General features: G+C 41.2%; 1 protein-coding gene across 1 annotated transcript in view; it reads right to left on the bottom strand.

Annotated features, from left to right (window-relative positions):
• Positions 1-1,583: 1,583 nt before the first annotated feature.
• The window catches only part of COLEC12 (collectin subfamily member 12), a 102,079-nt gene continuing 82,457 nt past the window's right edge, over positions 1,584-21,205 (bottom strand). The window contains exons 4-10 of the mRNA XM_055705064.1: positions 15,525-15,623; positions 11,689-12,735; positions 9,633-10,121; positions 9,062-9,198; positions 8,192-8,301; positions 6,333-6,478; positions 1,584-5,156 (exon numbers count right to left, since the gene is read on the bottom strand). Of these exons, the coding sequence (XP_055561039.1) occupies positions 5,137-5,156; positions 6,333-6,478; positions 8,192-8,301; positions 9,062-9,198; positions 9,633-10,121; positions 11,689-12,735; positions 15,525-15,623 (2,048 nt within the window). The 3' untranslated portion in view covers positions 1,584-5,136. The remainder of the gene's footprint in view (positions 5,157-6,332; positions 6,479-8,191; positions 8,302-9,061; positions 9,199-9,632; positions 10,122-11,688; positions 12,736-15,524; positions 15,624-21,205) is intronic.

Consider the following 21,205-nt stretch of genomic DNA (forward strand, 5'->3'; position numbering starts at 1 on the left):
CTCCCTTCGCTGAGGTTTACGAAAACTAATTTGCTTTATGTCGACGTTGGTTTCATTCAAAAAAATGACCTCTAAAAATTTCCTTCCTAACATATAAAACCAAAATCTGCCAAACTGAGACATCAAAATTAATTATATTCTTGAAAATTTCCTTTTTTCTCCAGTCACAAGATGGGGCTTACAATACTGACATGCCTCTGGGAAGCCCTTTGGGTAAGAAAATCCTCACAGCACGCATGGTCTTCTCTAAAAAGAGCATTATTTACATAGTGATTTGCTTTTATTGTACTGGTATGATAAAAAAAAAAATTACGCAAATTTTGGAGCATTACACTGAGTTTATTTTGAAAAAGAAATCAAAGAATGTTTTTTTCATCTCTGAGCCAGATGGAAAGAAAAAACAAACGTATTCCATCGTAAGAAAGAAAACACATGAGAACTTTCAAAAATGTTTTAGCCAAGTGTTTTGATTTTTTTTCCTTTTCACTAAACAGCATGGAAAAAATGATGTGGAAACAGTGAATGAACAAATTGATTTTGGTTTTAGGAAGGCCCGGTTTCTGGGGAACAAGGGTTTTGTCCATAAGGCAGTGTGCTTTCCTACCTATAGATACACAAACTACCTCTGAGTGAGTGTGGGTAAGCACCGGGAGCCTCCTTCTCCCACTCCTGCCCAGGCCCTGGGAGAAGCAGGGTGTCCCAGTGTTGGGGAGTGCCAGGCATAGGCGGCTGTCCCACTGCCTTCCTGCACCCCTGTGAGCTCTGACGCCCGCATGCAGCAGCGCAGAGCCTGCTCCAGGGGCAGGGTGTTCACAGAGGAGCAAACACCTCCAGGGCACACAGAGACATCCGCAGAAGTGTGAGGGAAAAATCAAAGCAAGTCTGGACGCTGGGGCTGGAGACATTTTGTTCCCTTTGGATGCTACATCTGTGTGAACCTCTGTGCTTTTAACCAAGGAAGCTACACTGGGGAAAAGTGGTTTTGTTTTCTCACACGTGAATCGACTTGGCTGCCTTTCCCCTACGCATCGCATCGCTGAGTGGTTTCCTCTGACAGCCAGTGATCAGAGTTCTAGTTCCTGCTACTTGGTAAAAACAGGAGCTATTGCCAGGAACAGAAAATTAAAAGAGGAGGTCAGCCATATGAGAGAATCAGCAAGATCAGATTAGCCATATAAACAGCCGATTTAAGCTAGATACAATAATGGCTAATCTAGGGACTGATCCTGCTCTGCTCAAAGCATCCTTCACTTGGGGGCCCATCTGAGGTGCTTTGCGTGCTAGGACAGTGAATTGCAAGAGGGAGTCCTTGCTTCTTAAGACCTTAAAGGTCTTGTTCAGCTCACACCTTTAAAACCAAGTTTCTAGCACCTAGGTGTTGCAAGAACAATGCACTAAAACTGCAATTAAGGGATAAAATGGTTACAGTCACGCTTAGAACTAGGATGATGTAAGTGAGAAGGAAGGCTTTAATGAAAATAATTTTCAACGGTTTGATTTTTAATACCTACAAGTGCTTCTGGCTCCACATCTCTCTTGGTTACACTAACATGCACAAAGTAAACAACATTCACTTCCATGTCTCCACTTAGTGCTTCCTTTATTGGAACATTTGCAGGTATTATTTATAGACATCAAAAGGGATGAGAGTTTGAGATTTATAAGCTCTAATCAGCTGAAGGTGTTTCCAAATAAATAAATGAAACAAGTCAGAAATGCCATTAAGAAATCCAGCACTGGATGTAAATCACAATGCCTTTGCACCCTCTCTGCCTTCCCCTCCCCTTCTTGCCACAGTCCCAGTGCTTGCCAGGGTATAAGAACTTGCATTTAGTTTGATGGGAAGCAAGAAAAAGGACAATGGAAATGTGCACGCAGTATGCCAAGTTACAGTATTTGTGCATAAGAAGGAAAGCCAAAACTCGAGCTGGGACAAAATAATTTCCTATCGCTTAAAGCTTTCCATACAACCTGCATTATCGCTCAAACTATACAGAAAGCAGATTTAAAGGGGATGTTTTCCAGACCCTGTGTGGCAACTCTGACTTTCATGACAGTTTCTTGGCCCTTCCTGGTGTCCTGCTTGCACCCCTGCCAATCTCTCCTTTCTGTGACATGCTCCTGAGCTCTGTAACACTCCTCTGGTCCTTCCAGCGATGTCTGTCTTTGTTGCCATTTGACACCTCCGTTTCCCTCCTGCGGGAATACTGGGTCACAAGGAAGGTCTATCTCAGCCCAGCCAGGCCAGATTTTAAGGATGACTGGACACGCCAGGAACACAACTGCAGCATCCTTCTCCAGCTAGCTTTGCCTAATGCGACATGCTTTGCTTCAAATGTGAACAGAATTTGAGCCCAGGCACATTTTGTTTCTCTGTTAAAGGTGGACAATTAGAGTATTATTATAGATAATTACAATCTAGTACAGAAATTCTCTTTGAAATGAGTATTTAATCCATAAACATGGTGTGTCCGTAAACTGTGCTAGTTCAGTAGCTATTTCCATGCTAAGGCCATCCGACTGCTTGTAGTTTAGCATAGCTGCTGTGCTAGTTTTCAACGAACTAAGCAGCTACCCCTGCTAAACAGCCATTTCTGTAACCTTGTGCAGGTGTAAGCACAGCTATAGCTCTTGATCACCACTGTGCAGAAAATCTCTTTAGAGCGACTGGAGGACACTAGATGACTTTGGATCATCTCATCTTGATACGTACCACCACTGCTACTGCTGAAGTAAGAGGAGGATGAAATTGGGGTAAGGAAGCAGTACAGCTAAGGGCTTACACAGAGGTTTCTCATTAACTTCTTTTGTCAACAGAAGTCTATCACATCAGTAAAAAGCAGGAAGAACATCATTTAACGTGGCAGATGCTCAGAATGGGCTTATTTCACCTAAATAAGCAAACATTCAAAACAGTGTTTCTAATTCAGTGTGGCTCTGTGAAGCTCCACTCACCAGGATTTGTGAGGGTCTCTGGGTGTACAAAGTAACAGTTTTGCACCCCGTTATCCAGAAATAGCAGTTTAACATTATCTCCACGGGCACTGTGCAAATATATATGTAAACACTACAGCATGTATCTACACACAACTTCTAGGTACAGCATGACAGCGTGTATGGCAGAATCATATTGTATTCAAAACCTGATGAAAAAGCCAAAAGTGTCAGGAAATCCAGACTGAAGAAAAGCCCTGCCTTCAACATGTAGTTTCTGCAGCTGCAATACACAAACCTTTCAATTTTAATCAAACATGCAATTTTCATGTTTTTCCTGTCTCATATCTAATATGCTCCACAGGAAAGATTCCCAAATGCATCATTTTGCACATTTTCAGTAAGAAAATTAGTTTAAATCAAAAAGCCATCCCCCCCTGAATGAACACTGGAGGGAATGTAGGATATAGGAAAGCAGCAGTCTTTTATTAGTTGGTATTAGAAGCAATACTTGAACATCTGAAGTACAAAATCTTGTCTCTTTCCAACAGAGCTGGAGTATTTCAGCAAACTTATCTGCATCGGCCAAGGTAAACGGCAGGTCAGAAAGCAATGGAAAAACAACTCTCCTTCCCAAGAAGGCAAAACAACTTCCTTTGTGGTATAGCATGTGGCCATGCAGAGCACAAAACCTGGGAACTGAAACAAGGGTTTCTGCTAATGAACTTTAACTGGTTGCTAATTTTTTAAATTCCTGATAAGCAGCACTGCTGCCTAGACAACGGCTCATGGGACCATGGAGGAAACTGGCTGGATGATGATATCATCTCATTAGCCACACTGCCTTCTGTTTTGCAGCACATTTTATTTTCTAGTATGTTTGGGAGAGAAGTACTGGTCCAAGAAAACAGAGATGCCAATTTACAAAGCACTTTGGAGAATGCAAATTGATTAGACATTTCCAAGTATGGCCTATTTTTTCTCACCAAATTTTGAAATGTCTTAAAAAGAAACATTTTAGTGTGTGCAGCTCCTTTGTTTCAGTTTTCATAAAATATTTCATCTGGGCTTGACTTGCAATATGGCTAGCACCTACTGGGGTAGAATTCCCTGTGAGAAGGAAGAATGGAAACATTTCAAAGTCATTCTTAAAAGCTGGTGATTTACTTCTGTGGCGTTTTCTCATGAGCAGAAGGCAGGCACGAAGGCAGGCAGGATGGCAGGCAGACAGGAAAGAAGGCAGGCAGGTGGAAAAAGCAGGCAGGCAGCAAAGAAGGAAGGAAGGAAGGAAGGAAGGAAGGAAGGAAGGAAGGAAGGGAAAGTTTTTATTAACATGGTCTTTGCATAGTACCCTGATGGAACACTGGCTGTGATCAGAGCTCTGAGTATCTAGTCCTTAGTCAATTGTTATACATGCAGACCAGACTGCATATAATAAGGCAAACACTATCTAAAATCTGCTTAAAAAGTTATTTACCAGAAAAACCATCTGGGAAAGTACAAACATTTCTAACTGGGAAAATATTTCTCTATAGCTGAGCTAGGCCTGACAGCAAACCTTAATGAATTATTAGTACCTTTATTGTTTTCTTTGGCCCCTGTGCACTATATTTGTAAAAAAAGTCAGTAAAAAAGAGAACAATTGTAAAAAGCAAATATTTTGTACAAAAATACAAAGTTTTAAAAGCTCTTAAAAGTATATTCCATATTATTGATAAGAGTTGGACTATATATATATATTTATATAAATCTATATATTCGTGTATCTGTATAATTTTCCTACATTTGGGATTTTAACAGATGAAACATACTGTTTACACAGTTACTTTATATGTTTTTCTATATGGGTGACCAACAGTCTTACTCAGATTGACAGAATGTCTTTTCTCAGAAGACACAAGTTGCTTATGTATGTGGTTACGGTTGGAAAGAAAATTTTGTAACAGATTTAGTCCAACGGTATTTCCTGATGCTGTGAGTTGAAAGGCCTTGAATAATTGCATGATGCTGGAGAGGAGTTGCTGCTGAATTACTTTATGCATTTAAACCAGTTTTCAGCGCTTGCTTCTGTTGGTTGTTTTTTTGTTGTTGTTGTTTGTTTGTTTTTTTCAATTTTGGTAGGCAATGTTGCTCTCTCCCAGGATTTTCTTCTTCTTTAAGTAAATTTCCATAATATGTAGGTATCTGTAAAGTCACAGCCTATTACACTCCAAATATTTGCCCTACAGTATAAAAGAAAAGAAAAACAAAGAGCCTGTGAAGATTAAATGCATTTCCAAAAAGAAAACATACAGAGATCAAGGTATGGAAAAAAATTAAGTGGACTCATATTCTGATCCTGGAGGATAAATATTTGTAAACCATGCAGTTTTCCTAAAATAAAAAATGTATGCAGGAAAACAAGGGCAAATTACTTTGTTACTTACACACGGTCCTTTACTCTGGACATCCAGACAGAGTTCTACACACAGAAAGCTTGTTCAGCACTTTGTTTTGTTTTGGTTTAGGGGGCATTTCTGTGGATGGGATTTACTTTTGCTCTAGCTGATATTTTCATCTGCCTTCACTGAAATTCAGCTTACAGGTTTGCCACTGGAGCAGCCAGGCACTCTTGGCAAAGCAACGTTTAAACAGGTTGTATGGAGGAGGTAATGTTTTAGGCAGAACCCCACCATGAACACAACCACCTAGCTCTGTGATGGTGGGCCTGGGCTCTAAGCAGCTTTGTGAACCACCTGCCCTCTGCCATTGCAGAAATTCCTGTATAACCAGAAAGATATGTCCCAAGGCAATCATCTGGGTGACTGCTGGGCCACATTGGCAGTTTATGAGTCCTTCACTCCAACTGCAACAGATGAGTTGCTTACGGCCTGTGAACCTGGCCTCTCAGCCCTATGGGACATCTGGCAGCAGTGGGAATTTTAAGACCTCCTTAGCAGTCACCAAGTTCCTCCTGTTGCACAAACTCTCAAAAGAGAGTTGTCTTGGTTTTTGAAGGCTGGTCCCTGAGCCATCCCGAGGCCAGCTTTTTCCCCTTGTGTGGCCACTGAGTCTATAAAAATAGCTTCTAGTGTGGCCAGGGCATGGAGCACATACCAAATCATGCCTGAAATTTTAGGCATGTTTAAAGTCTACAGGAGGTGGTCAAGATGCAGAGCATGCCACGACTACAGCCAGCTAAGAGGCTGCTCTTTCTGAGTGCAGTAAACCTCCATCTGTATCGTGCAGAGTATTAGAAAAGCGCATATTGGGCTGGGTCTGGGTAGAAGGGCTCTGCATGATTCCCCCTCTTCCTCAAAAAGGCACTGCCATATCATCTAGCCTGGATGTCCTCCCCTCTAGCTGTGGAATATTTATTATGGGTAGGGTGAAATAATCAAACCAAACACATTGCTTACCTTTGTCCATGTCTTTTTCACAAATGAAATTGTTAACATCTTCACAGTAGAAGTCATTCCAGAGCCCAGCATAGATCAGCCCAGCGCAATCTTCCCCTGGCCCATGCCCATGACTCCAGTTATCAGGTTGCCCGGTTTTCCAGTTTCTTTCAACCAAAAAGCAAGAGATATGATTGCACAACACAGCACACGTGACAGCTTTTCACCACAAGAAATTAACAAAAACATCATGAGATCTGTTCTGAACGGGAAATACACATTGAAACAAACAATACATGACTTGCTGAAAATGGAAAACAGATGTATTACAGAGAAGGGAATCTATTCGGCCTTGGGCTGCCAAAACTCAGAGACCTAAAATTAGACCAATGAACTTTTAGTTTCTGAATGTACATGCGCATACAGTGGGAGTGCTCCATGCTCCACGTGCGTTGCCCGAAACCTGCAAAGCCTGTACACTGCATTCCTGCCGGCAGATGGGACTGAGAAGAGCCCACAGGCTCACAAGTGCTGCCAAGGTAGCAGCACCCTGCCGCTGCCCACCGCAAAGGTGCTCAGCCCTCCGACTGCACTGAGGCAGGCCTCTTGGGAGGAACTGCAAAGATTTGTGTGATTTATGGACCCATGCTTGGATGGGAAGTGAATTTTTGGACTTAGAAGGAAAGTATGAAGAGTATATATATATAAAACGATCTTTTGAGATCGTTAGCTTTGATGGTGAAACTTAACACAGCATGTAAAAAGCTTGCAGCAAGTGCTTCCTCATCCTGTTTTTGTTTAACAAGTAAGAAATGCTTCCAACCTCAGGATTTCAAAGCTCCATTTTGCTGAAGACACAGGTTATTGAAGGGAGCTTGTGATTGCTGGCTGATACAGTCTATGCTCAGCTAAAAAACTCGCCTGCCTGACGGAGAACATCTGACAAGGCACCTGGAGGACACACAGCTTTCCAGAAGTAATGAAATACTTAGAAAACCAGTAACTGACAGCTCTGAGGTTACAACAGGGCACCTAAAACCAGTGTAGTGGAAACCTATTGAAAGCAGTGACTGAAGTGAGAATCAGTCACAGTGCTGCCGTAAAGAGAAAGAAAGATGAAAATAGGGAGGGACAAAACAGGAAAAATATTACAGCTCATTTGAAATGCCATGGACTTTTTCCATGTTTCTCATCAAAATGAACGCCAATGAGATCATAGATAACCATTTCGTAACATCTGACTGACTGATGCCTGTTTTTCTGGAGTACAGCATGCTCAGCTCTATAAACTCTTTAGTCCACTCCTCAGTATTAAAAAATTGGGTGGTTGCAATCTGTTCCATTTAGGACAAATTAGGTGTAGCCCCAGGATTCCTGGAAAGCTGCCAATTCAGTTCTCAACTGGCCAAAGTGTAGACACCCTCATTTCATGCATTTTCCTTATGTTTAATGTTTTCCACTCAGATTTGGGCTTTATCTAATGGCTGGTCATTTTTTATCAGAACGAGCACTCTATTTATAGCCAGTTGTAATGCAAATAAGGAAAGTTCAAACCAAGACAGCAAAACTGTCTGTGCTTTCCATCTCAACTTTGTAATAAAAGTCAGGAGCAAATGTTTTGGCAAGAAACACTGTGCTGTGCAGTTATGCGATTCTTTCATTCAGCATTCAGTTTTCTTCCTGGCAAGGAAAGAAAGCCTTGTGCATAGAGAAGGAGAAGAGAAAAAACCAGTTCAACAGCACCCTCAGTAACAAATGATTTCATTGGCACCTACAACCTCCTGGATCCATTGGATAATTTCTAGGTGCTGCTTTTAGAAGTGTCAGCAAGAGTGTCAGCATCTGCAGAAAATAAACATAATTGTTTTTTATTTACGTACGTGTAAACTGGTAAGGATCCATCCAGCCATCTCCATTCATTTTCCTTCTCTGAATCCGTTAGTCCAATCCAGAAGCTGCCTTTCCCCAAAATCTGTCTTTTTATCCATTGCTGTGGAGGAAAGATCTTAGTCCATAACAAACACAACCATCTTTGGAGCCAATAAGCTACTCTGGTTTCATGAGCATCTTTGTTATCAGAATAGGAAGGGCCAGAGAAATTTTTCTAAGCTGACAACATGTTTCAGGAGTTGGCCTTGTGACCTTTCATCCACACTAGAATCCATCACAGTGTTTGCATGTGAGGTAGGTAGAGCGAGCTAGGCATGAAAATTAGGGTGACATAAAGTCACAACCAATGTCTTATAGATACAAACTGAAAAGACCCCAGAGTAAGCAGCTGTATCTTGACATCCCCACTGCTACTGTAGCCACCGAATAATTGCATTGAGCAGTAGTAAAAGTATAGATTAAAAATATTTTTTGGTCGCAGTAGTCTTAGGCTGCATGTATGAAATCGGACAAATTAAAATTAAATTAAATTCACCACTGCAAAAAACACATTTTAGACAGTATTCAAGGCATAATGGACTCTTTAAAGGTTTTAAACTCTTGTAATTCTCACCAGCCTTTCTGGCTGCTCTGTGCCCACCACCTCCAGGGACAGCACCAGCTCTGCTCACACTGCCCTTCTGCACATGGAGAAGTTGCTGTGCAGGCAGAGGGTGACAACATGCTAACTGGAATCAAACACTATGTCTACTTCACTAGACAAAACCATGATGCTCTCAGCTTCCCACTTGCTTTGTGGCTTCTACATGTCACATAACTTTAAACACTCTCCTTGAAAAACAGAAAGACAAGGTAATTACCTGCTCCTCTTTGTTGTTTATGATGACCAAGCGTGATGCCTTCTCTTCACAGAATAACTTTGCCTCTTCAAAAATTTCTCTTTCAATTGAAAAGTAGTAGCACTTTTCTGTATAGTTCTTCCAATGAGGAGAACAACCTGTGATGTGAATTTTTTGTGTTAAGCCAGTTACTGATAACTCAACAGGCCAGTGATACCTTTCTGCGTAGGGCCAATAATAAGCGGATGATCCCATACATGCTTCCACCTAAAGTATTTACATACAGTTCAGGAATTTACTTATTAGGATCCTGACTCTGTGATATCAAGGCTAAACTGGGTAGTCAAGGGGATTACTTATTATACTAATGGTGCCTTTTCTTTAGCTGTAAACATTAACTTAAATCAGCTTCAGGCATCAGGAGGAAGACCAACAGGTATGGCTTCACTTAACAGGGCTCTTTGTGATAAATCACAGAGATTTAGTCTAAGGTAGCAGAGGTTTATCTGAACCAGTAACTAAGTGGTGAGCACCCTCCACTACATACATTTGTATCTCGGTAAATGATGCATGCGGTGTGTTGATAGCTTACCATTAGCCTCCGGCACCGACGTAGGTTCACTTTGTAGTGCCATCGGCATCCCCGGCCCTGGAGGCCCTGGTGGGCCAGGTGGGCCCTTTGGGCCAGGCAGCCCAGGGACTCCGGGTAGCCCAGGTAGTCCTCGAGGTCCTGGTACCCCTGGCTCTCCCACAGTTCCTTGCAGGCCTTGAAATCCTGGTGGGCCTTGTAGCCCAGGTGGACCATCTTTGCCTTGTGGACCTGGTGGCCCTGGGTCTCCACTTGGTCCAGGCAGACCCGTCTTGCCAGGAGAACCTCTCTGACCTTTGGAGCCAGGCGATCCTCTTGAACCTTTCCCTCCTTTTTCTCCTGGTGGCCCAGCTGGCCCAGGTGGGCCCTTCTCACCTGCAGGTCCTGGTGGTCCGGGCTCCCCTTTCTCTCCTTTTTGTCCTTTTAGGCCAGCAGGGCCAAGAGGGCCTTGAGGGCCTCTGTCACCTTTAGGTCCCCTTGGACCAGGAGGGCCTGAAACAAGGCAAGCATGCAAAGTGGGAATACGGACAGAACACAAAACAAAATGCCCACGTGGGGTCCTGTTTAATATATCTCAGACCAGCAACACTGGATATTCAGCACTGTGAAAACCGGGCTAACAGCTACTTTGAGCAGTGTGTGTAAAAGTACGTTTTCCTCTCAGGTGTTATACACCATTGCTCTTTCCTCAGTCTTCATGAAATACAGGATACAGAAGAAAATAATCCAGTGCACCTTGTCCTGTGAACTGGACAGTGATACCGTGTCCCAGGTGACAAGCCAAGGCGCCAGTCCCTGCAAGACACACTCCATACTGTTGATGCACCGATCCTGCATGTTGATGCTCCCATTCCCTTACGCTGCTATGCTCCCTTTTCCTTCTAGCCACATCCCTCTGCTCTTAGACTACTGGACTCTCTCCTGCAATGACCCTGTTTGCTGCTCTGTCAATAATGGATTGTCAAAAAAGAGACAAAATGATGGCTAGCGAGCAATAGGCTGACTGTGAAAAAGAACAGAAGTACTAGTTGCTAACTGGCTGGCCATAACAAGAAAGAGAACAATACCCATGATAGGAAATGGCAGTATTTTGACAGCAATAAACAACAAAATAATTCTGGTTTTTGATCACAGATGAGCAAATGCTTTGCCAATACCACGCACCCCCACCCCTTCTACCAATCTACATCATTTAAACTCCTCCAGAGATAAATACCTAAACTGGTGTCATTTAGGCCTGGTTGAAATGAGAAAGGTCAATGTAACTGACATGTAATCTTGCCTCTAATTCAGCCTTAGTTTATTTGGAGCAATGGATTTATATTTGTGATTAGAGTTTTAGACCTAACTGGTTCACATCAGGTTGGAAATATGAGTGTTCTCATTTGGGATAATACTTGGCTGGGACAAACTTCCTAAACTTGATGCTATTTGTTTCTGGAGAAAATATAGTATCCCAGGATTAAAAATTAAGCAAAGTGGGATGTTTTCTGGCAGACTAACAACTGGCTTAAAGTGAAATAGCAACTTGTTTTTCAGTAAGGGTGGACCTTTCTGGGAATAGTCCAACGTATATTTTTTAGCCATTTCCTCTTTAGCAGGGATTGGTTTCTTGAGGTTCCACACCTTCACCAGCTTATTTTAGAAACTAAATCAAAAGCAGATCTAGTCAGTCAGTCAGAATAAAATTTTGCTAAGTCAGAACCTTCCTTCATAATATCCCAATTCTAGCTATGTAAAGAAGGCGTAGGATAATTAGTAAGGAAAATTCCAGCTACGTTTACATTTCCAAAGTTTAGGATTAGATAGCGGGAAACCCCAGGACTCTGTACCAGCATGCACTAACCTCCATAGAACTAAAGAAGTAACGCAAGCAGGAATTTGGCATTTAATATATGTATTAAATTACATATATTAATTAAATATATTACATTAATTCTATTCTATGATATCATATTATATTATATATTAATCATATTATATTATATCATATTATATATATATATGTATATATTTTTAAAAATAGACTATTATAGGCATCATTATGGAAGCTGCATACCTTGTAGGATAGTGAAGTTCTTGATGAGCTGGCCATGTTTGGAATCTACCAGCTTCATTTCTTCCATGATTACCGACAAATTAGCAACTTCAACGTCTAACCTTGACCTCATCAAATCCTGTTGCATCTTGAGAGATGCAGAGTCTAAGCGAACATTGGCTAGTGTGCTGTTCATAAAAATAAGCTCATCCGAATGTTTACTTAAGGTGTCTGTACAAGTTGTCCTGACCTCATTGAGATTGCTAGTCAGTGTCCGTAGATGATGAGCAGTGTAGCTGATGTTGCTAATGATATTGACTATATCAGTTTCGAAGACCTGGAACCTCTCTTCTAGCTGGTTGAATTTGGCAGAAGTTCTGTTTTCATATTCTTTATGCTGTTCCTGGAGATCCTTCAGATTTTGTTCGTTGGCTTGGGCAATTGTGGTGATGTTTTCCACTTGTCCACTGAAGGAGCTGAGCTGATTGTTCATGTCTTCAAGTGTATCATTGTTAGCTTTTGCCAATGCTGAGTTGTTGGCAGCCAAAGTCTGTAAATTTTGTACTTTCTCCTTAAGCCAGTCAGTGTCCTTCCGGGCTTGAAGGACAACCTGCTGCAGATTTTGAAAGTCATTCTTGATTCTTAGAATAGCCAAGCTTGTATCTTCCATTGACTTCTGCAGGACACTGATAAGATTTCTTTGCTGTATTTGTGTCAGGTTTAAGTTGTTCAGGTTCATGATGACCACATTATGAGAATGCACTTGGTTTTGCAAGTTTGTTTGGATATTAGTTGTGTCTTGTTGAAGATTGTTGATATAGCCAGTATATGCTTGAAGAGTCTTATTGACACTGATGATCATGAAAGAGTTACTATCTAAGGCACTTCTCATTTGGCTCTGTCTATCATCTAATACATTTTCAGACTCTTGCAGCTTCTCCAGTGTATCTTTGTTTCTGGTAGTTTTCTCTGCAATGTCATGAAGCTGCTGACGAAGAGCTAGAATGTCAGATCTGAAGCTGGAGAGTTCAGTGTTAGTATTCATGGCTTTTTGTCCAGCTTGGTCATCTGTTGTACAGAAAAAAATTAAAGTATTTAGGATAAGTTTTTTAAAACACAGTATAAAAAAGCACAGTGTATTTTAAGTACAGTCAGACTGTCAAAATGTTTTATCAATATACTTCTATACTATCTGTTCCAGAAAAAAGAAACTACTAAGCAAATTCTGCTACTAGACTGAGAAAAAAAATCAAAGAGAAATCAATTATAACCTTGTGTCCTGCTGAGAACAACAAAATGGTGATTCTGTTGTCATATACAGAAAAAACTATCATTAGAAATGGATGAATATACACAGTCAAGTAGTGCTATATTCTGAATAAAAACTGGATGGTAAACAGAATCCAAAATATTAAAGAGGTATCAGTAAATTTAAGTTTTGAAGTTACAACTGGATTTTGCTGAAAGCTCAGAAGTAAATTTTAGCTGTTCATACTTTCTTGCTGCTTTCCTCATAGGTGGGATATCTTCATTATGATTTAGTACATATAGTTCCAGTTTTTTAAAGTTTAGTTTTGAAAAAGTTCTAATACCTATTTTCAATCAATCTGGGTTAGAGACATAAGCTTTGCCAGCAGGCTACTCCAGATATGACAGGATATGATATATTTCTGGTTTTCTCTCCGCTATATTACAATTGCTTTTAATTACCTTTATTTTGCTGTTATTGTTTCCTCATGTTCTGAGTTTGAGAAAGGCAAAACCTTTAATCTTTGAGGAGCTGTTGCAGCACAAACTAGTAGGCTGCAACAAGGCTTTTACCATCTTCAGATTCTACTGTCTGTGCTGCACCTCCTTCCTCCAGCAGCCAGACCACACCACTCCTCCTCCATCCAACCCCCCTCCCACGCTCCTCAAGGCTATTTAACCACTTAGCAGAACGAGCTACAGCTGCACATCATCCATGTCAATCAACCCACTGCCGCTGAGGCAAGGCCACAGCTGCATACCATCAAGTGCCAATCAACCCACTGCCTTCATTCTTCTAACAATGAGCATCTCTGCTCTTGCATATACTGCCCCACAGAATACTTCTGGAAGCTTGTCTGTGTATGATTAAGCTTTTGAGGCTGCACAGTCATCAGCCAGGACATAGAAACCAAGGAAATAAGCAGTCAACACTCGCTTTCAGGGAAGATTCCCCTTCTTGATCTCAGTCACTTCCCTCTCCTACACATAGCCCATATATTTTTGTCCTCATCTAAGTGTAGCTAAATTTATGAATTATGCAGTCTGAAGTCCATCATTTCCGATGACTCCAAGAGAGAGCAGGATGCTTTTCATAAACTACAGTGAATACAGCTATGTATGGAGGTTTCTTCTGGTGTGTCTGAATGAGTCATGATGGCGAACATCAAATGGTGGCTTGTGAGACTTCAGTCTGAAAGTGTTTATGGACTCTTTCAGGGATGGACATCTTCCCAAGCACAGTTCCTCTCACCGCCACTTACCTCACTCCAGTATCTTCTCAGTTCTGACTCGTATGTTTACCTCTTGGTTATAGCTCAAACTCTATTGTGTTCTTACCCAGCTCTGACAACTGCCAGTCCACATACAGCTAATCTCTGAAAGCCTGTCTTTCATTCCTCACAGATTGTTTTCCTTCTGGTCCTACAGCAGTTCTCTTACCTTTACGCTTCCCACACATTGCCTCATAACTTTCTTAACCTCCTCCATGGCAAGTCCACTTAAATGGGAACTGATGGTCCTGAGCATCTCACTGGCCATCCGTCCAGCAGCATGTAAAAATGTGTGGGTGTGAATGAATCAAAGGCGCTCCAATTTGTGAAAATTTAATCAGCATAATATAATAACCCAAATACAACCCAAAAGGTTGCATGCACTTTAAGGTGTAACATTTACTTCTGTACATGTACCAGTAAAAGTACATGCTACTGAATTACCCTGTCTTTGAACTAAATGCAGTGCGCAATTACTTCAGAATCCAGCTATTTTTGAGGGGAAAAAGTTGTAAAAAATTATGATCAAGCTGCAAGCAATTTTTCCTAGAATTACACATCTCAATATATGTTTTATGAAGCCAAACCACTTATTTCAAGAAGCACATGCATGTATGTGTATATTAATATATATAAAAATACAAATTCTATAAAATATGTCTATGCATACATAAATTGGAAATAAAGGCTGTTTCCTTTGCAGACAAGGAAGAAAGGTAAAAATGTACACATAGTGAGTAGAATCCTTATCTATGATTTTTGTCCATCTTCCTGCAAATTGAAACCTGTGATAGCACTTGGGAGACCCGAACTCGTAACAACCTTGTGTCCTGTATTCCCTCAGATGATTAGGAAACATTTTATGGAAGGAATCAACTTGCCTCAGACATGAGTTTTGAACATCTGATTGTTTGTGAGCCCCTTCAGATGGCCTTCAGTTTTGAATCTTAATTGCTAAAACAGCATCAAGATGACTGGGTGACAAGATACCATTTTATGTAGAACCTCTTGTGCTGTGCAACAGCTTCTGCTATGTTTTACATCTCTACCTCAGAGAAGACTATTTGTGAAGACAACCTTTAAGTGTCTGTTTTAGTATAAATGATTTCAGAGTGACTTCAGTGGGAACCGTAAATATTGAAGTATGCTTAAAATGCTGACCTGAGTAGAGATGATCTTAACTATTTTTAAGAGCTTTCCCAAGTACTTGAAAAACTGGAATAGAAATGCTGTACCTTGTCACAGCCACAGATTTTTCAGACAAATTTCCTGCTACTATCTGCCAGTAGAACACTCCAAAGCCATAATACAAAGGGGCTTTGCTTGTGTGTAGATTACCTAGTTTCTTCAGATCACTCTCCACCTCTGTAAGCTTTTCTGTATATCTTCTGTGGGATGTTTCCAGACCACCTGTCACGTTGTCCATTTTTTCTACAACTAGGGGAAAGAGAACAGTATGTTATGGTAAGAAGAAAAGTGAAATTATGAAAAAAGTCTAGTAAACAAGAAAGCAAACAAAACCAGCACCATTGCCATCAAAAAAAGAAACCACCTTAAAATTGCTTCATTTGCCACTGCACTCTGCTGTTGCTCTGTGGAATGCTGGAAGGATGAGCTCTTATCTGCTGGTGGGACCCAGCATTCTTCCGGTTCTTCAGTCTGCCAACAGTCGACAAACATTTCTTTGCTCATGAGGAATCTCTCACCTGAATAAGGAACCCCCTCTCTGTGGGTTTTCCTCATGAACCAAGTCCTTTTAACAGTATTTCCATGCTCCAAGCACAGTGCTGTGTGGCAAAGGCAGACTGATTGCTAAATGCTCAGAGGCATGAGAGAAGACTTCCCCTTATTTTGCTATGAGTCACTTATCCTTAAAAAGAACACTTCTTTTTCATGTGCCTTTTGATCATTAGCAATTGCCACCTGGACAGCAAACTTTGGGCTGAGATAGCAGTTTGAAGATATAATTACTAGATGTTTTGAGGATCGACTTTTAAACATCTTGATAATGGTTCAGATCACTCAAAACAGTCCTGAAACCATTCTGCCTCATTAACATTGAAAGAATGGTCATTTAGCAAGGTCAGATTTATGGCTGATGTGGTCTGTATGTTGTGATGTCTGGGTAGTTTTCTTGTCACTGAGACGATCTGATTGTTTGATGCAATACGGAGACAGAAAAAGCAGAGCAATAAATAAAGTACCTGAGGTGGTTTCCAGTGTCAAAAAATGAAATGTTTGCAAAGTTAGAGGCAGCCTCCAAGTTCCATACCAAACCTTGTCTAATAGGCTTTTGCATTCAAGCCACAGCCAGGGGCAGAAAGTTCTTTTCATCACGAGATTGTTTAGCCCTTTTGCTACACTGGGAACAGAATGGATCTTAACAAACTGTAAGAGAGGCTACACAACTTATTGTGCCAGATTCTGCTTTCAAACAGAAGAAACAAGGTGCTTCCCCTGTCTTGAGACTGCTACTCTTTCTGTCTGTGAGATAATCTGCAGCTAGGAAATAGCCTCATAGAAGTTGTTGCTATGTAAAGATTTGGGTTTTTACTAGAAGCGGAAATTCAGGGGATCTTTTGCTGCTCATGAGCAACTACAGGAATCCCAGACCTTTGAAGTGTAGTCCACCAAGTGCTCCTTTTTTATTAACTTTTGCCCTTGTTTTTCTGACTCTGGGTGCCACAGCTGCACAGCAGGCCTCTATTGCTTCCTAAAAACCAACAGGAGAAAAAGCAGACCAAGATTATCTCTGGTGCAGCTGCACTGAGGTGAATGGAGCTACAACAGGGAAAAAGTCTCAAGGTTTTCAGAGAGACCAGACACCCTTTGGTGAATTACCTGTCTGCTCCTTTCTATACTGCTAACAAGCCAGCAAAACAGGGACTTTACTGTGTGTGCACAGATGGAGTCAGAGTATGGCTTTCTGTATTTCAGATGATGGCAAACTGCTTGCTCAACAGCAGATCCAGGCTACAATAATAGCTTTGCTTTTTCAGGGTAACCATTGCCCAATACCTTCTGCTTTAGAAAGCATTTCTCCCCCCAGTATAGTACTAATTTTTCACTGGTTCTTCTGCTCATTAACATTACTTGTCAGAATGCTGTATGCCATTTTTCCTAAATGAATCCAGAGTTGACTCTGTTTGTCCTGCCCAACTGTCTTCCAGGCTGGAGCCCAGACCAGCAAAGGTCCTTTTTTTGTAACATTTGCAGTCTGTTACTGCAAGTAACAAAAGTTACAAAAGTAACAAAAGTTACTTTTGACACTCCACTGATGAATGTATACACCTACACACCACATGCAGTGAGTGTGGGGGCCATACCTGGCTTTTCCTTCTGGCTAGCTCTAGGTAGCTCCTTGTTCAGTCTGTGGTCTGATTTGTTTCTGGATGGTCACTGTGAAGGACTTGGCTCACTCTGGGCACTTAGAGAGGACCTTGTGAAAGCATCTGGATTTAAAAAGCAGGCCCACTTCAAGTGTTAGTGCTGGACATTTGCCTTGACTGGCAATGTCACATCACCTATGGGTCTTGTTAATTCAGATTTAGTGTAATATTCACCTGTTTTCTCCAGTCATACAAATACACTTGGAGTTGGCAAATGAATATATATTATCAATAATGAAAGGAAAATGTAGTTTCTTCCTTTTGCTGCTCAAATGAATGCCAGTTTGTACTTCAGATCTGAATTTTGTAAAACTGAGATTTTATACTGTCCTATAACAACAAGAGTATTTTCATGGTTGAATGAAATCTAACACTGGAAACTTGGGCTAAAATATTTCCCTGAAAAGTCCAAAGCAAATGAAAACAGTAGAAATCCTATCAATACATAGTAGCCTGTACTGGCAGTTAGATGAGATTGGGTGGAATTAAAGATACACAGTGTATGATATTTTCATTGCCAAAAGTAAAAAAAAAAACAAAAAAACACCACCCCACAATAAAAAGACCAAAGCTGGACAGTAGCTATGGACATTCTTTATGTGGAACACCCCAAAAACTTATTGAAGCAGGACTTTAATCAGAAGCCTTAATGGTATTATTGACAATTGGCCATGATATGTGGGGAAGACTGTGCCTGGACTGTGTCTGAAAGATCACTAATGAGCACTGTTAAAAGGTCTTTCAGTCCCCAGCAGCTTGTCTCCTACAGAGAGTAACAGTTTTTCATTTCAGTGCGTAACTGGAAGCCAAACACTTAGCTGGAAGATGCTGTTTTAGAGAAGCTGGAAAGAGAAGTCTGCTTTCAAATATAGAAGGTATATACTTTTGGCTATTTGACACTAAACTGGCAACGACTTACCCAGATTAACTGATGTGAAGTGCAGAATTAGCTATATCAGGCAAGCTATTTCCTTTATTTTAATTCTGTTTCCCCTCAGAGGGCAAGTCAGTCCTGTTGTGTGTGAAGTGTAGAGGAGAGAGAACCAGAGTCAAGTTCAAACCACCCAGATCCAGCAGCAGAAACAGTAAAGGTATTTGCAAACGTGAATACAGGGTTAGCTTAAGGATTCCCAGCGATGCAGGTTAAATTGAACTTTGTCATCTCATAGACAAATCAACACATACATTTGCTTTATACAAGGGCAGGATCTCAGCCTCCACAGTCAAACAAACTGTGGGCCTGGGGGACTTGATGTCCTGCCCAAACTCCTTCCACAAGCTATCTGTAGCTTATTTACTTTCTTGCTACTGCCCCGCAAGTGGAAAGGATGAACTCTAGGAAGAGTAAGTAGAGAGCTGTGGCCAAAGTAGTTTTTGCTGCTCTTGAGGTCAAAATGGGTTATATAGATGGATGTCCTGTTACTGTGAACGCCTTTCCTTCCCTGGCAGTAGCTCCCACCACCATCTCTAGATGGAGCCTTCAGCGGTAGGTGAGCATGTGGAGCACTCTCAGCAGTCAACCTCTGGGGAGTGTCTCAGGCTTGAACAGCCGCTTCCAATCTTCTCCAGTAAAAGGCAAAGGCAAAACAGGCAGATTAGCTGTAATATCCCTTATGAAGGCCACTCCGCTGCTCTCAAAAATGCAAAGTCTGTCTTTGCCTTAAGCTTGCTTCTGGGATAGCTTCACCTTAATTCTCAGCTTGGTCAGATCTCTCTATATTGTCATCTCACTTTCTGACAAGGTCACTGTGGAAAATGTGGTAATGACAGTCCAAAAGAGGTCAAATTTTCAAGCAGTTGCTGACTGGAACAGTGAGGACTGTCTGCGTCTCAGCCACTATTTCAGAAGCAGGGACAAAATGTGCCATCTCATCAGGAGATGTTGGCCCTAGGCAATGGCAGGCAAACTCTGTCTGGGAGACAGATAAAAGAAGTAGATGAATGTCATGGTGGGCATTAGTGAAGAAACTTATAAACAAGGACTGACCAGATAATAAGAACTACCAGAAATTCAAGCTGAGAACATGCTTCCCTCACTGGAGTGAGTCACAGGAAAAGCATTCACCTTCAATAGGATAATTCAACACTGCTTGGTATCAGAAAAACTACAGCTTTGCATACTGCATTTAGTTTAAGAAAGTATGTGTAAAAAATTACAGATTGCTTTATAAATGTCTTTAACAATAATTTCATGTTTTCTCAAAGCAAACTAATAGTAAACCTGGCTTGCTATTCCTTCGTGACCTTGATGTTTAATTCATGTTTTGGTTTCAGGTTTCTTCAACATACTATGCAATTTTTACCACCAGTTTGGAGGTTTGTTCTATGTTGACTTTGCCTCCCATTGAGTTATTTTTTTGCCTGCCATATTTAATCCACTGATTAGTAGTTTTAATATTTTAAATCACAAAGGATATCAAAATACCATGTAAGAAATGAAAGTTTTAAAAGTAGTTTTGGGCTTTATAAACCTAAGTGTGGGAGGCAAATCTAATGGAAACTTAGCTAAGAGACTGAAAGAATCCCCAATGCCAGCAGAATGCCTTCTTTTAGTGTCATGTTGCAATCAAAAATACAAGCCAAACTCTGATGTAGAGAGAAGAGTTCAAGGGGTCTATAAAATGTTGAGTTTTGTTCCTCCTTTAAGGTCCAGCTCCTTCCCAATGATAAAAAATACTGCAATAATTCCTTTGAATATGGACCGTCAGCTGGGGTTTTGTCTTACTCATGTTTTCCTTACAAATTAGAGCTTAGGCACCGTGGAGACAAAGCTTTTAAGCTGCAGGTACAAAGAGCAAAACTAATACCTGACATACGACTATTTGCTGCTTGGTGTTACAAAACGGATACCCTGGACTATACAGAACTTTACTCTAGTGTATGCCTCTTCCCCTTGGCATTCAAGTGGAGCAGTCACCAAGTCAGTGGGTGGTGGAGCCGTGGTCACCAAGATGTCTTAAGGTCTGTCAGCAAGATGTGCATTATCTACCTTCCCATAATCTTCTTCCCATTTTTTTTGTGGGGGAGGAAATTCTTTTGTCCTTGCCCTGGATAGATGTGGCTTCATATTGCTATGACAGAAAGACTAGATCCTGGTCAGGCACTGAAGACTACTCAGTACAAGAAGGAGATTTAGAAATGAGTGTAGCAAAAACGGGGCCTCAAGAGCAAAGCTTGGGGAAAAGACGGTGCTAGAGGCTCCCATGGAGAAAGAAGCTTGCAAACTGTGGATTGAAATGAGGAAGAGAAACCCTCTCTCCCAAAGAGATCTCTTGGACAGTTTCCTTATTACTATTGTTTCCTACACACACATAAACAAATACTTGCCAAAGCAAGACATAAAACAATGGTCCCCCCAACCTGATACACTGTTTCTGATGCCAAGTGGGGTCTGAGTCTTCTGGTGAGCCCCAGAAGTGACAGCCTTGTATAAAACTCTCTTGAGGAAAATTCCGCTAAATCCCAGGCATTTAGTGGCCAGGTTACAGCCTGGAAGGATCCCATCTTCATCTGCTGTAAGCAGATCTCTGCAGATTTATATCTGCAAAGGGCCTAAGTTTGTCCTCCCCTAGTCCACATAACCAAACGATCTTATCTTTATAGATCAACAAAAAGTTTTTGAATCCTGGA

The sequence above is a fragment of the Falco cherrug genome, chromosome 3 (genome assembly GCF_023634085.1).
Source record: "Falco cherrug isolate bFalChe1 chromosome 3, bFalChe1.pri, whole genome shotgun sequence".
Lineage (NCBI taxonomy): Eukaryota > Metazoa > Chordata > Aves > Falconiformes > Falconidae > Falco > Falco cherrug.